The sequence below is a fragment of the Acomys russatus genome, chromosome 13, assembly GCF_903995435.1.
Source record: "Acomys russatus chromosome 13, mAcoRus1.1, whole genome shotgun sequence".
NCBI classification, from domain to species: domain Eukaryota; kingdom Metazoa; phylum Chordata; class Mammalia; order Rodentia; family Muridae; genus Acomys; species Acomys russatus.
The window spans coordinates 23,873,249-23,886,003 of NC_067149.1; the positions used below are offsets into that span (position 1 = coordinate 23,873,249).

General features: G+C 42.1%; 1 protein-coding gene across 1 annotated transcript in view; it reads right to left on the reverse strand.

Annotated features, from left to right (window-relative positions):
* Nucleotides 1-281: 281 nt before the first annotated feature.
* Suclg2 (succinate-CoA ligase GDP-forming subunit beta) overlaps nt 282-12,755 on the reverse strand; it is a 259,745-nt gene continuing 247,271 nt past the window's right edge. Inside the window, exon 11 of the mRNA XM_051154952.1 lies at nt 282-595. Within this exon, the coding sequence (XP_051010909.1) occupies nt 480-595 (116 nt within the window). The 3' untranslated portion in view covers nt 282-479. The remainder of the gene's footprint in view (nt 596-12,755) is intronic.

Below are 12,755 nucleotides of genomic sequence, written 5' to 3' on the forward strand. Positions count from 1 at the left end.
CCTTTAGAATGTTAATGGGCTAAGTGTGTTGGAATTAGAAGCCAGTGGAGACAGCTGCTCATAGACGCTCATGTGTCTTAGCTATGTTAAATATAATCCTCTCTGAACTTGTGAGTCCTGCAATGTTTCTACTGTAGAAGATTAAATGTTCACAAAGCTCTTGAAATGAACCTATTTGGCTCCAAATACTGTACCTATTGCACACTAGCGGGCCACAGTGGCAGTGGTTCAGAGCTGGCAGACCCTGCTACTGAACAGGCAAGAGAAAGTGTGAAATGTAAGGTGTGATTTTTAAACTTTTTTTTTTACAATGACTATATTGTAAAATCAGCTGTAGGCACTCTGGATAGCATATTTGAGAAAGTTCAGAATTCAGATTTTTCAGTTAATGATCCTTGTGTGTCCCCTTCCCAGTGAGATCACAGCTGCTTTCACAGTGACGGAGGAAGGACCCTTCTTTGTGGGAACACGGGAAGGCATCACTTCTTTGTCACACTGGCAACAGCTTTCTTGGCGGCATCCTCCAGGTCCACGGCTGATGTAATAGGGAGTCCGCTGCTTTTGAGGATGTTCTGAGCTTCCTGGACATTAGTTCCTAGAAGTGGGGACAATAATAATTGCTAAATTAATCTGCAAGGGGCACACACTGTCAAGTTAGGCAACTGAAATGCCAGGACACCTAGTCTCCCTTGATGCCAACAATTTAAGTCCAGCACACATGGCTTTTTATTGTCAAACTCTGACTTTTCAGATAAATCCAGATGACACTGCCCACACCCCCTCACTTTAATGAATTTGCATTAAAAAGACACTGCCTATATTTTCTCTGGCACTTCAAAAAAGAGAAATAAGCATTTCTTAAGATCATGGACACACAAACTTCCTCTACAATGTAGGGCTGGGAAGGAGCTGCCTGGGCAGAGATCCTGTTTCCCAGGCACTCCATTATCCAAGTAGGATCACATCTGAGTAAATACAAAACACAATGCATAACTATGTCCATATGACTTCCATACTTCCTGTTTTACTTTCAGTTATGTTGCCTGTAAGGGTACGGAAGAGACTTCTTCAGCCTAGACACTTGATTATGAGGTGGAACCCAGCATCCAACTCACCCTCCCAGACTTTCTGAATGAGAAAAACAATTCAGTAATGGTAAGTCTCTGACATGTCAGCATGGCTGTGTTACTCAGGGGCTGGCTTTACTTGAGATCAAACACTCTCTGTCTGTCTGTCTCTGTGTGCCTCTCTGTCTCTGTCTCTGTCTCTGTCTCTGTCTCTGTCTCTCTCTCTCTCTCTCTGTGTGTGTGTGTGTGTGTGTGTGTGAGATATAGATGCCAGGTGACCAACTCAGGGACTGTACACCTTGGATTTTTTTTTTGAGTCAAGGCCTCTTTTTTTTTTTTTACTTTATACTCTTTTATTTTTTTATTTAAACACATTTTTATTGAAAAATAAAATAACTCATATTATATATCATTTGCTATCCCATCCCATGCATCCTCCCATTCCTCCTTCCCTCCCACTTTCACCCCATTCCCCTTCCCTATGACTGTAACTGAGAGGGACCTCCTCCCCCTGAATATGATGCTAGGGTTATCAAGTCTCTTCTTGGTAGTCTGCTATACTTCCTCTGAGTGCCATCAGGCTTCCCCATCAAGGGGACATGGCCAAATACGGGGCACCAGAGTTCGTGGGAAAGTCAGTCCCCAGTCTCCATTTAACTGTGGAGAATGTTCTGTCCTTTGGCTAGATCTGGGTAGGGGTTTGATGATGACTGCACATATTGTCCTTGGTTGGTGCTGTAGATTGAGCAGAAGCCCTGGGCCCAGAACATCATAGTGTTCTTCTTGTAGATTTCTAGGACCCTCTGGATCCATCTATTTCCCTGTCTCCTATGTTTTTCTCACCTAGAGTCCCAATAGGATGTCCTCACCTCTATCCCACTTTCCTGGTGAGTGAAGACTTTCCTGAGACCTGCCCCTTGGGCTAGTGTCCAGTTATAAGTGAGTATATACCATTTGAGTCTCTCTGCTTCTGGGTTAGCTCACTCATTATGATCTTTTCTAGTTCAATCCATTTGTCCACAAATTTTGGAAATTCCTTGTTTTTAATAGCTGAGTAGTATTCCATAGTGTAAATGGACCACAGTTTCTTTATCCATTCTTCTACTGAGGGACACTTAGGCTGTTTCTATGTTCTGGCTATTATGAATAAGGCTGCTATGAACATGGTTGAGCAAATGTTATTGGTGTGTGCTGGAGCATCCTCTGGGTATATTCCAAGGAGTGGAGTAGCTGGGTCTTGAGGAAGCCCTATTCCCAGTTTTCTGAGATAGCGCCAGACAGATTTCCAAAGTGGCTGCACTAGTCTGCATTCCTACTAGCAATGAAGGCGTGTTCATCTTTCTCCTCATCTTCGCCAGCATGTGCTGTCACTTTAATTTTTGATCTTAGCCATTCTGATGGGTATAAGATGGAATCTCAGAGTTGTTTTGATTTGCATTTCTCTGATGACTAAAGATATTGAGCATTTCTTTAAGTGTTTCTCAGCCTTTTGATATTCCTCTGTTGAAAATACTCTGTTTAATTCTGAGCCCCATTTCTCAATTGGATTATTTGGTTTGGTGGTGTTTAATTTCTTGAGTTCTTTATAAAGTTTGGATATTAGACCTTTGTCAGATGCAGGGTTGGTGACGATCATTTCCCAGTCTGTAGGCTGTCACTTTGTTCTTTTGACAGTGTCTCCTGCCTCACAGAAGCTTCTCAGCCTCATGAGGTCCCATTATTAATTGTTGACCTTAAGGCCTGGGTTGTTGGTGTTCTGTTCAGAAAGTTGTCTCCTGTGCCAATGTGTTCCAGGCTTTTCTCCACTTTTTCTTCTAACTGATTTAGTGTCTCTGGTTTTATGTTGAGGTCTTTAATCCACTTGGACTTGAGTTTTGTGCAAGGTGACAATTATGGGTCTAAATGCATTTTTCTACATGTAGAAATCCAGTTAGACCAGCACCATTTGTTGAAGATGCTATCCTTTTTCCATTTAATAGATTTGACTTCTTTGTCAAAAATCAGGTGACTATATGTGTGTGGATTCATATCTGGGTCTTCAATTCGATTCTATTGATCAACCAGCGTATTGCTGTGCCAGTACCATGCTGTTTTAATTACTAGTGCTCTGTAGTACAGCTTGAGAAAAGGTATGGAGATTCCTCCTGAGGATCTTTTATTGTATAAGATTGTTTTAGCTATTCTGGGGTTTTGTCTTTCCATATAAAGTTAAGAATTGACCTTTCAATGTCTTTAAAAAATTGTGTAGGTATTTTGATAGGAATTGCATTGAATCTGTAAATTGCTTTTGGTAAGATGGCCATTTTTACTATGTTAATTCTCCCAATCCACGAACAAGGGAGATCTCTCCATCTTCTCCAGTCACCTTCAATGTCTTTCTTCAGGAATTTTCTTCAGGAAATTCAGAAAGTTTTTTTTCAAACAAGTCCTTGACTTGCTTGGTTAGAGTTACTCCTAGATATTTTAAATTGCTTGTGGCTAATGTGAAGGGTGTAGATTTCCTAATTTCTTCCTCTGTATGGTTGTCATTTGTATATAGGAAGGCTACTGATGTTTTTGAGTTAATTTTGTATCCAGCCATTTTGCTGAATGTGTTTATCAGATGAAGGGGTTCTCTGGTAGAATTTTGGGGGTCACTTATGTACACTATCATATCATCCGCAAACAGGGATAATTTGACTTCCTCCTTTCCCATTTGGATCCCCTTGATCTCCTTGTGTTGTTTTAGTGCTCTGGCTAGAACTTCAAGAACTATATTGAAGAGATATGGAGAGAGTGGGCAGCCTTGTCTGGTCCCCGATTTTAGAGGAATTTCCTTGGGTATCTCTCCATTTAATTTGATGTTGGCTATTGGCTTGCTGTATATAGCCTTTATTATGTTTAGGAATGTGCCTTGTATCCCCAATCTCTCCAACACTTTAAACATGAATGGGCATTAGATTTTGTCAAATGCTTTTTCTGCATATAAGGAGATGATCGTGTGGGTTTTTTCCTTTAGTTTGTTTATATGGTGGATTACATTGATGGATTTCTGTATATTAAACCATTTCTGCATGCCTGGGATGAAGCCTACCTGGTCATGATGAATGATATCTTTGATATATTCTTGTATTCGTTTTGCGAGTATTTTATTGAGTATCTTTGCATCTATGTTCATAATAGAAATTGGTCTGACGTTCTCTTTTTTTGTTGGGTCTTTGTGAGGTTTAGGTATCAACGTGACTGTGGCCTCATAGAAAGAATTTGGTAATGTTCCATCCATTTCTATCTTTTGGAGTAGCTTGAAGAGTATAGGTATTAGCTCCTCTTTGAAGGTCTGGTAGAATTCTGTGCTGAAACCATCTGGCCCTGGGCTTTTTTTGCTTGGGAGACTATCAATGATTGCTTCTATTTCTATAGGAGAAATAGGACTATTTAATTTGTTTATCTGATCTTGATTCAATTTTGGCAAGTGGAATCGATCAAGAAAATTGTCCATTTCCCTTAGATTTTCAAATTTTGTGGCATAAATGCCTTTAAAGTAGGATCTTATGATTCTTTGTATTTCTTCTGTGTCTGTTGTTATATCTCCATTTTCATTTCTGATTTTGTTGTCTCTCTGCCTTTTAGTTAGTTTGGCTAATGGTTTGTCTATCTTGCTGAATTTCTCAAAAAACAAAACAAAACAAAACAAAACAAAACAAAACAAAACAAAAAAACAAAAAAAACAAAAACAAAAAAAAACAAAAAACAAAAAACAAAAAACCCAGCTCCTGGTTTTGTTGTTTCTTTGAATTGTTCTTTTTGTTTCTAATTTATTGATTTCAGCCTTGAGTTTTGATTATTTCCAGCTGTCTACTCCTCTTGGGTGTTTCTGCTTCTTTTTTTTTTTTCTAAGGCTTCCAGATGTGTTGTTAAGTTGCTTATGTGGGATGTTTCCAATTTCTTTTTAAAGGCACTAAGTGCTATGAATTTTCCTCTAAGCTCCACTTTCAATGTGTCCCACAAATTTGGGTATGTTACTCCATCATTTTCATTGAATTTCAGGAAGTCTTCTATTTCTTCCTTTATTTCTTCCATGACCCATGTGTCATTAAGTATTAGTTTCCACATGTCAGTAGGCTTTTTGTTATTTCTGTTGTTGTTGAAGTCCAGCCTTAGACCATGGTGATCTGATAAGATACAAGGTATTATTTCAATCTTCTTGTGTCTATGGAGGTTTGCTTTGTGACCTACTATGTGATCAATTTTGGAGAAGGTTCCATGGGGTGCTGAGAAGAAAGTATAGTCTTTTGTGTTTGGGTGGAAAGTTCTGTACCCATCTGTTAGATCTATTTGATTCATGGCGTTGGTTAGTGATGTTATTTCTTGGCTTAGTTTCTGTTTCAATGACCTATCCTTCAGTGAAAGTGGAGTGTTGAAGTCTCCTACTATTAATGTGTTGGGATGTGGTTTAAGCTTTTACAGATGTGGGTGCCCTTGTATTTGGAACATAGATGTTCAGAATTCGGATGTCATCTTGGTTGATTTTACCCTTGATGAGTATGAAGTGTCCTTCCTTGTCCCTTTTGATTAATTTTGATCAAAAGTCTATTTTATTAGATATTAGGATAGATACACCAACTTACTTCTTGTGACCATTAGCTTGGAATATTTTTTCCTAGCATTTTACCCTGAGGTAATGTCTGTCCTTGTGGGTGAGATGTGTTTCTTGGATGCAGAATGTTGGTTCTTGTTTATGCATCCATTCTGTTAGTCTATGTCTTTTTATTGGAGAATTGAGACCATTGATGTTGAGAGGTATTAATGACCAGTGGCTGTTAAGTCCCTTCATTTTGATGTTTGTTACAGTCAAGAGTTTGTGAGACTGTGATTTTGCGATGGTGTAGTTATCAATTTCCTGTGTAGTTTTGGTTGTAACTCATTCCTGTGCAGTGGAGTTTTCCTTTTAGTAACTTCTGTAACGCTGGCTTTGTGGATAGGTACTGTTAAATTTGTTCCTGTCATGGAATATTTTGTTTTCTCCATCAACAGTTATTGATAGTTTTGCTGAGTACAGTAGTATAGCCTGCCATCTGTGGTCTCTTAGGGTTTGCAGGACCTCTGTCCAGGCTCTTCTGGTTTTCATGGTCTCAGCTGAGAAGTCAGGTGTAATTCTGATAGGTTTGCCATTGTATGTTACTCTGCTTTTTTCCCTTGCAGTTTTTAATATTTTTTCTTTGTTCTGTATATTTTGTGTTTGTATTATTATGTGGCAGGAAGATTTTATTTTCTGGTCTATTCTAGAGTCAAGGCCTCTTATTGGCTTGGAGTCACCAAGCAGGCCAGGCTGGCTGGCCAGGAAGCTCCAGGGATCGAACTGTTTCCACTCTCCAGTGTCAGCATCAAAAGTGGACATCACTAGTGCCTGGCTACTTTGCACGGGTTCTGGTGACTGAATTCAGGTCCTCAAGCTTGAACTCCAAGTATTTATTAACTGAGTTATTTCTATACTCAACACATTTCTTTTGTAATGCTGGGAGAGGAAGCTTCTAAACCAGCACTGAACGATAAAGTGATTGACTGTGTCCTGGTGACCACATGTTTGTGTAGCCTCCCTGCTTTCACTACAGAAGAATCTAAGAGTGATGGGATGTCACTTAGGAGACAAGATATAGAAGCCTGTGCTTTCCTTCTCTCTTGTCTGCTTTAACACTTGTACTATTCACTGGTATGGTTATTTTTATAAAACTGTTTCTTAGTTTCTCTCTTAACCCAGCTATCATTCAAATAATTGAGAGTCTTTTATATTTGTTTAATAATTAGCTTCATAGCACAAGAACAAAGAAGTTATTACTCTACTGTTAACACTCTAAGCTAATTTGGTTTCCTCCCAGAGTGCATGCCAGTGATATTTTGACTTTGTAGCTTTCCTTGCTGAGCTCTCTCTCCTGGTCCCTCCTGGACATCTGCCCATGGCTTAATCCCACTGCTGAATAATTTCCTACTTCCTCCTCTAACTCCTCCTCCCTTGGCTGGCAGGAAGTACATGTTATTCTCTCCCCTGCTTAGTCATTGGCTCTAAGCTGCTTTATTGGCATACCAGGGGACAATTGAGGAGCAGTATTACACAATATTGAGAAAGGAGATTCTCAGAACAAAAATATGATATGAGGGGTACAGAAACCAGCATTTGAATCACACAATAATTTTATGCCTACAATTCACTCTGCAGACTGCCACAATTCAAGCCCCTCTATGGACCAAGCCCATTTGTCAAGTACTCTAGCAAACAGCTTTGGATGAATGAGGCAACCAGGGAACAGCATCCTGTTACTAATCATAGAAGCCAGCTTGAAAGTCAACTACCCCGTGATCAAACTGTGAGGTGCCTGCAGTTCTGCCCAACACACTTTTACCACAACCTAGAAGTGAGGACCCAGCTAAGCCACACCTAGATTATTGCACTCAGACATGTAAGATATCCACACCCCTTTTGTTACACTTTCAAATTCTGGGATCATCTACACACAGGCAGAGAGACAGCATCAATGCAAAGCTTATTACTTCATTAACAGGACCCTAGTGTGCATTCTGATTCATTTTGTAAGGTTTGGGTCCAGGTCCCAGAGGCTGAGAAGCAGGACAGGGTGTGGACCCTGTCAGGTAAGAGGCTAAGGAATCCACACATTAACCTGTAGGAACAACTGTCATGGAGCAATGGCAGAGTGAAGCAGAAGGCTGGCCTGACCTAGAGTTACATCTCTGGACCAGGAGCGTGATTCTACATAGAACTTGACTGCCCTCAGGTCTGCCACAGACAAAACCTAAGGCAAAGCACAACCCCACTACCTCTGTGACATCCTCCAGTCTTAGCACGGAGTGAGCGCCCCAGACCTCCGCATAGCTGTGGAACATACTGTTCCAGGCCTCTCTCCCATTCGCATCCTGTTATTGGTGTCTAGCTTGGTTTCCTCATTACTTCATCCATTCTGAGAAGTACTCACTCAGAGTTCTCTGCTTACTGTACCCAAGTTCTCCATGTGTAAGGATGAAACAAATGCTGATTAAAACAAACTCACTCATAAAGCTGCTTTTCCTTGCAACCCACAGCATAAATAATTCAGATCCTTAATTAATATCATCTGCAGCATCTGGCTTAGCAGCAGTATTCTCAAGGGGAACAAAAAAAGGCATGATGTTAAAATTCGCAAGTGCCTAGGCAGACACCCAGAGCCCTGCTGCCTACTGCCCTGCATACCTGTCTGTTCACTGGAAGCTGTCTCTCCTAGTCTCCTGGGTCACCTTCCTTGCCACCACTTTCAATGTCCCAGCCTCAGCAAGCTTGTCAGATGGGTTGCTAGAGTACTCCGTGATCTCTACATCGCAGCGGGGATGAGTCCTGTGGGGCGGCTTAGTGACATTCCCCATAGCCCACTGCACATCCACTTCGGTGCTAGGCTTGCTTCTGAACACATCTTGAAGCATCAGCCACACGTTCTATGTGAGCTGACAGACTAAGGACAGACACAGTCACAAATGGGCATGCCTGAGGAGAGAGGAGTGGGCAGACTCTTCCCTGATGGTTTTGCAGCTATGATGGTTCTCCAGAGGTCTTGGCTGTGACTCCATGTCCTGGCACTCTGTTTGCCCTGGCTACTCTCCAGCTCCAAGTTGCTAACAGTTCTCTTATCATGCAGGTCTGGTGGCCCAGGTGAAGAGAAGCCTCACTCTTGGGTTGCACTGGTGGGCATGGTCAGGGGAAGGGAGAAGAGGGCCACCCTGCTTTCCTCCTGGAAGCTCCTTCAGTGCCAAAATACCTAATCGCTTCACAATTCCAGGATCTACTAGAGTGAATTTTAATTATACTTGCTGTTACACTTTAATCACAGCCTTAATGATTAGGCATATACTAGCATGCTTGGAAGAAGCAGGGTGTGAAGGGACTGTAACATTCGAATGGCCCAGAAAAAAAATTGGACTGTGATGAGAAATGGATCAAAAGAGAGGTGCCATGACTAGATGCTGTGACAGAGATCAGGAGGAGGTTAGGGGGACACCACCCCGAGACAGGAGAGAAGATAATGTCATGGGGAAGGGGTCAGAGAATGGTCACCAGGTGAAGAGAGAGAAGTACAGTGAAGAAATGGGGAGTTTGCCACATGGCCTCTGCCCCTGGGTCTGCCCTGTCCTTTCTCTCTTCTCTGTCTCTTTGAAGTACTCTCCTGGCTTGCCCCGGATGACTGGGCTTGGCCCACAGCTGGCCTGGCCGGCAATTACTACCACTTGCTTCCTCCTTCTGGCTAGGAAAGCAGCTGGAGGGGAAATTGAAGAGAGGCTGCACAGAAAAAAAGTAGCCAGTAAAAATCAGGTCATGGGAAGTGAGGATGCCCTGGGCAAACACTCGTAAGCTTCTAGATCTTTCCGTGAATGGTATTATTGGGGGCGTTTGAGGCTTCTTTCTGATTTCTGACCTCCATGGCTGACATCTGTCCCCAAGTCCCTTTTCTGACCTTATTTCTAAAACAGAAACCACCACAGTCACTTTAAACTCTGACAGGAATTAAGTGTTCCAAACAGTGTGTTTACGCCCGTGCACACAATTACAACAGAAATTGATCGCTTTCCCACATGTAAATGGCGCTGGTGACATGCTCTGATATTTATTAAATGCTGCCGTGCTTCTCAATGGGGCTGCAGGACAACATGCTTAATAACCACGCAAACACATAACTGATCAACCTGCACAGCTTGGCAGCTGGCACTTCTTAATCCTGGCTTCCTGACAGCCGCTCGGCCATGTGGCTATCTACCCACTTGCAGGCCCTGAAAATGACAACATGGAGAGACCCAAAGGGGGCACTGGCCAAACACAATCCTGCTCTGCTGCTAGCAGACATGAGAAAAATAATGACATTAAACATGTAAAACCGTCTTTGCTTCCTTGTGTTTTACAGTGGCTTCCTGCCACTGGGTGGAGGAAGAGAGCTGTAAACAGAGATGCAGGGATAATTTATCAAAACAAGCTCTGTGATTCCATCACACAGGAAAGAGATAACCCTGGACAGGGCTGACAGCACCTGGGTAAAGAGGTGTGGCCTCTCCCCTGCTGTAGTTCAGGCCGGCCTTTGCCCCAGGAGCATGGGGCGCATCAGTGTCTGGGACAGAAGTGTACAGAAGGCTCTTTTGAATTTCTGTTTTCATAGGAGTTCAGATGTGTACGCATGGATGTGCGTTTGTAGACGTGTGTAGACATGTGTGCCTCCCTTATGTTGTAAGATGGGGTTTTCCATGGAACCTAGAGCTCACTAATCTGGGCAGAAGCTGCTACTGCTGCTTATCTCTGTTCACCACCACCCCAGAGCACAGGCTTACAGTGCGAGCTGCTACTGCACCCACGTGTTATCACGGGCCCTTGGGATCTGAACTCAGGTCCTCATGCTTGTGCAGCAGGCGTTTTACTGAGCAACCACCCCAGACTAATAATCCAGGCTTTTTAAAAAGAAGAATACAATGACATTATTAAATATATATTGACTACATGTTACCAGATTTTAAGAGAGAATATGATGACAATATTGGGAACAGTACATGCTTGCTGCCTATATGTGATGAAAGATTCCTAAGGATCACAAAACTCAGTTCTCAAAACAACCCCCAAATTAACAGCATTTTAGCTCCATTTCATAGATGAAGTAACCAAACTACCAGGAGACTTAGCAAGTGACCTAATGAATCCCAGCAAGTTGGAAGATGGAACAAGACTATAGTACAGATTTGTCTGAAATTAAAATTACATAATGGCCACATACTGTGGAGCACCACAAGAAAAAGAATACTGTCAATTCCTTAAGCTAAGCCTTCCCTTGACCTCACTAGGGGAAACTGAGGCTCAGGAACTAGGGGAATGACTTAGTCGATCAATCAGTGAGCCATCACAGGCCTGATTCAGCCTCCTGTTCTAAATCAAGGCTGGCACACTATGGCTTTTGAGCCTAGTGCAGCCCACAGCCTCTTTGCATGCTACTTGTACGCTAAGAATAGTTTTCATATTTTTAAATAGCTGGGCAAAAAATCAGAATAATATTTTGTGATACATGAAAATTACATGAAATTCAAATTTCAGTGCTCATAAATAGAGCTTTGATGGAGCACGGCCAAGCTGATGCACTTGCAGACTGCTGATTGCTATGCTCAACAATGGCAGAGCCAGGGTGGTGACACAGACAGCATGGCTCACAGTGCCTGAAAGGGTTCAGCTCTGCTTTCACGGAGGCTTTTCTGTCCTTTCCTTGAAGTAGAAACAAAACAGGGCACACACTACACAGCCTCAGAATCCTGAGAGTCCTATGTCCCTGTGCCCTGTTCCTCCTTTGAAGCCATTATCAGATAGAGGAGGGCCGCTTTCAGTAGGACTCTTAATTTAGATAGCGTGCCACATCTCTTTTCTCTTGTTATTCTTTTCCTAATGGAATAATTCAACAACCATGCTGAGAAAGAGATCAGGGACACAGTCCCACCCACAATAGCCCCAAGGAACATAAACATCCATGAATAAACCTCACCAAAGGGGCAAAGGCTCCACAGTGAACCTTAAATCTCTGAAGAAAGACATTGAGGAAAAGGCTAGAAAAATGGAAAGACCTCCCATACTCAAGGATTAGTAGTTAATATTATGAAAATGACCATTCTACCAAAAGCAATTTATAGATTCAATTCCATTCTAATCAAAATCCCTACAACGTTCTTCACAGAACTAGTGGAAAAAGCTTAGCTGCTTTATTTTTACTGTGAGGAAGCACTAAGATCTTATAAGAAACTTAAAAAAGGAAGCATTTAATTTGGGGCTTGCTGACAGCTCAGAGGGTGAGTCCATGACCATTATGTCAGACAGCACAGCAGCAGGAAGGCAGGCATGGCACTGGCACAGTAGCTGAGAGCTCACATCCTGATCCCAGGCAGAGAGAAAGCTAACTGGAATGGCATGGGAGTTTGAAACCTTAAAACCTACCCACCCACGGTGACACACCTCCTCTAACAAGGCCACACTCCTAGTCCTTACCAAACAGTTCCACCAACCAGGGACCAAGTATTCAAAGACAAAAAGCCCATGAGGCCATTCATATTCAAATCACCACAACAAAATGCTAAAATTTATATAGAACCACAAAAGGCCTCAGATAGCCAAAGCTATCCTGAGCAAAAAGAACAAGGCTAGAAAGATTGCCATTCCAAATTTCAAGGCTATTACAGAGTTACGGCAATAAAAACAGCCATATGTACTGGCACAAAACCCGTGTAGACCAATGAAACAATAGAAGACCCAAATATGAGTGCATATAACTAGAATCACCCTGGTATTTGACATAGATGCTAAAAACACATCAGAGAAGAGACACCAAATGGTGCTGGAAAAACTGGATGTCCAATGCAAAAGAATAAAATTAGGTCTACATCTATTACCTTGTACAAAAGTTAACTCCAAGTGGAGCAAAGACCTCATGTGAAAGTGGAAACACTCAAACTGCTGGAAGGAAACACAGGCAGCCCCTAACAGGACACAGGTGCAGGAAAGGGCTTTCTGAATGAGACTCCATTAGACTAGGAATTAAGATCAACAACTGACAAGTGGGACTCCATAAAACTAAAACCTGCACAGCGAAGGAAAAAACCTAACAGTGAAGAGGACGCACAAAGACTTGGAGTGAACCTCTACCAGCTGTACACTTG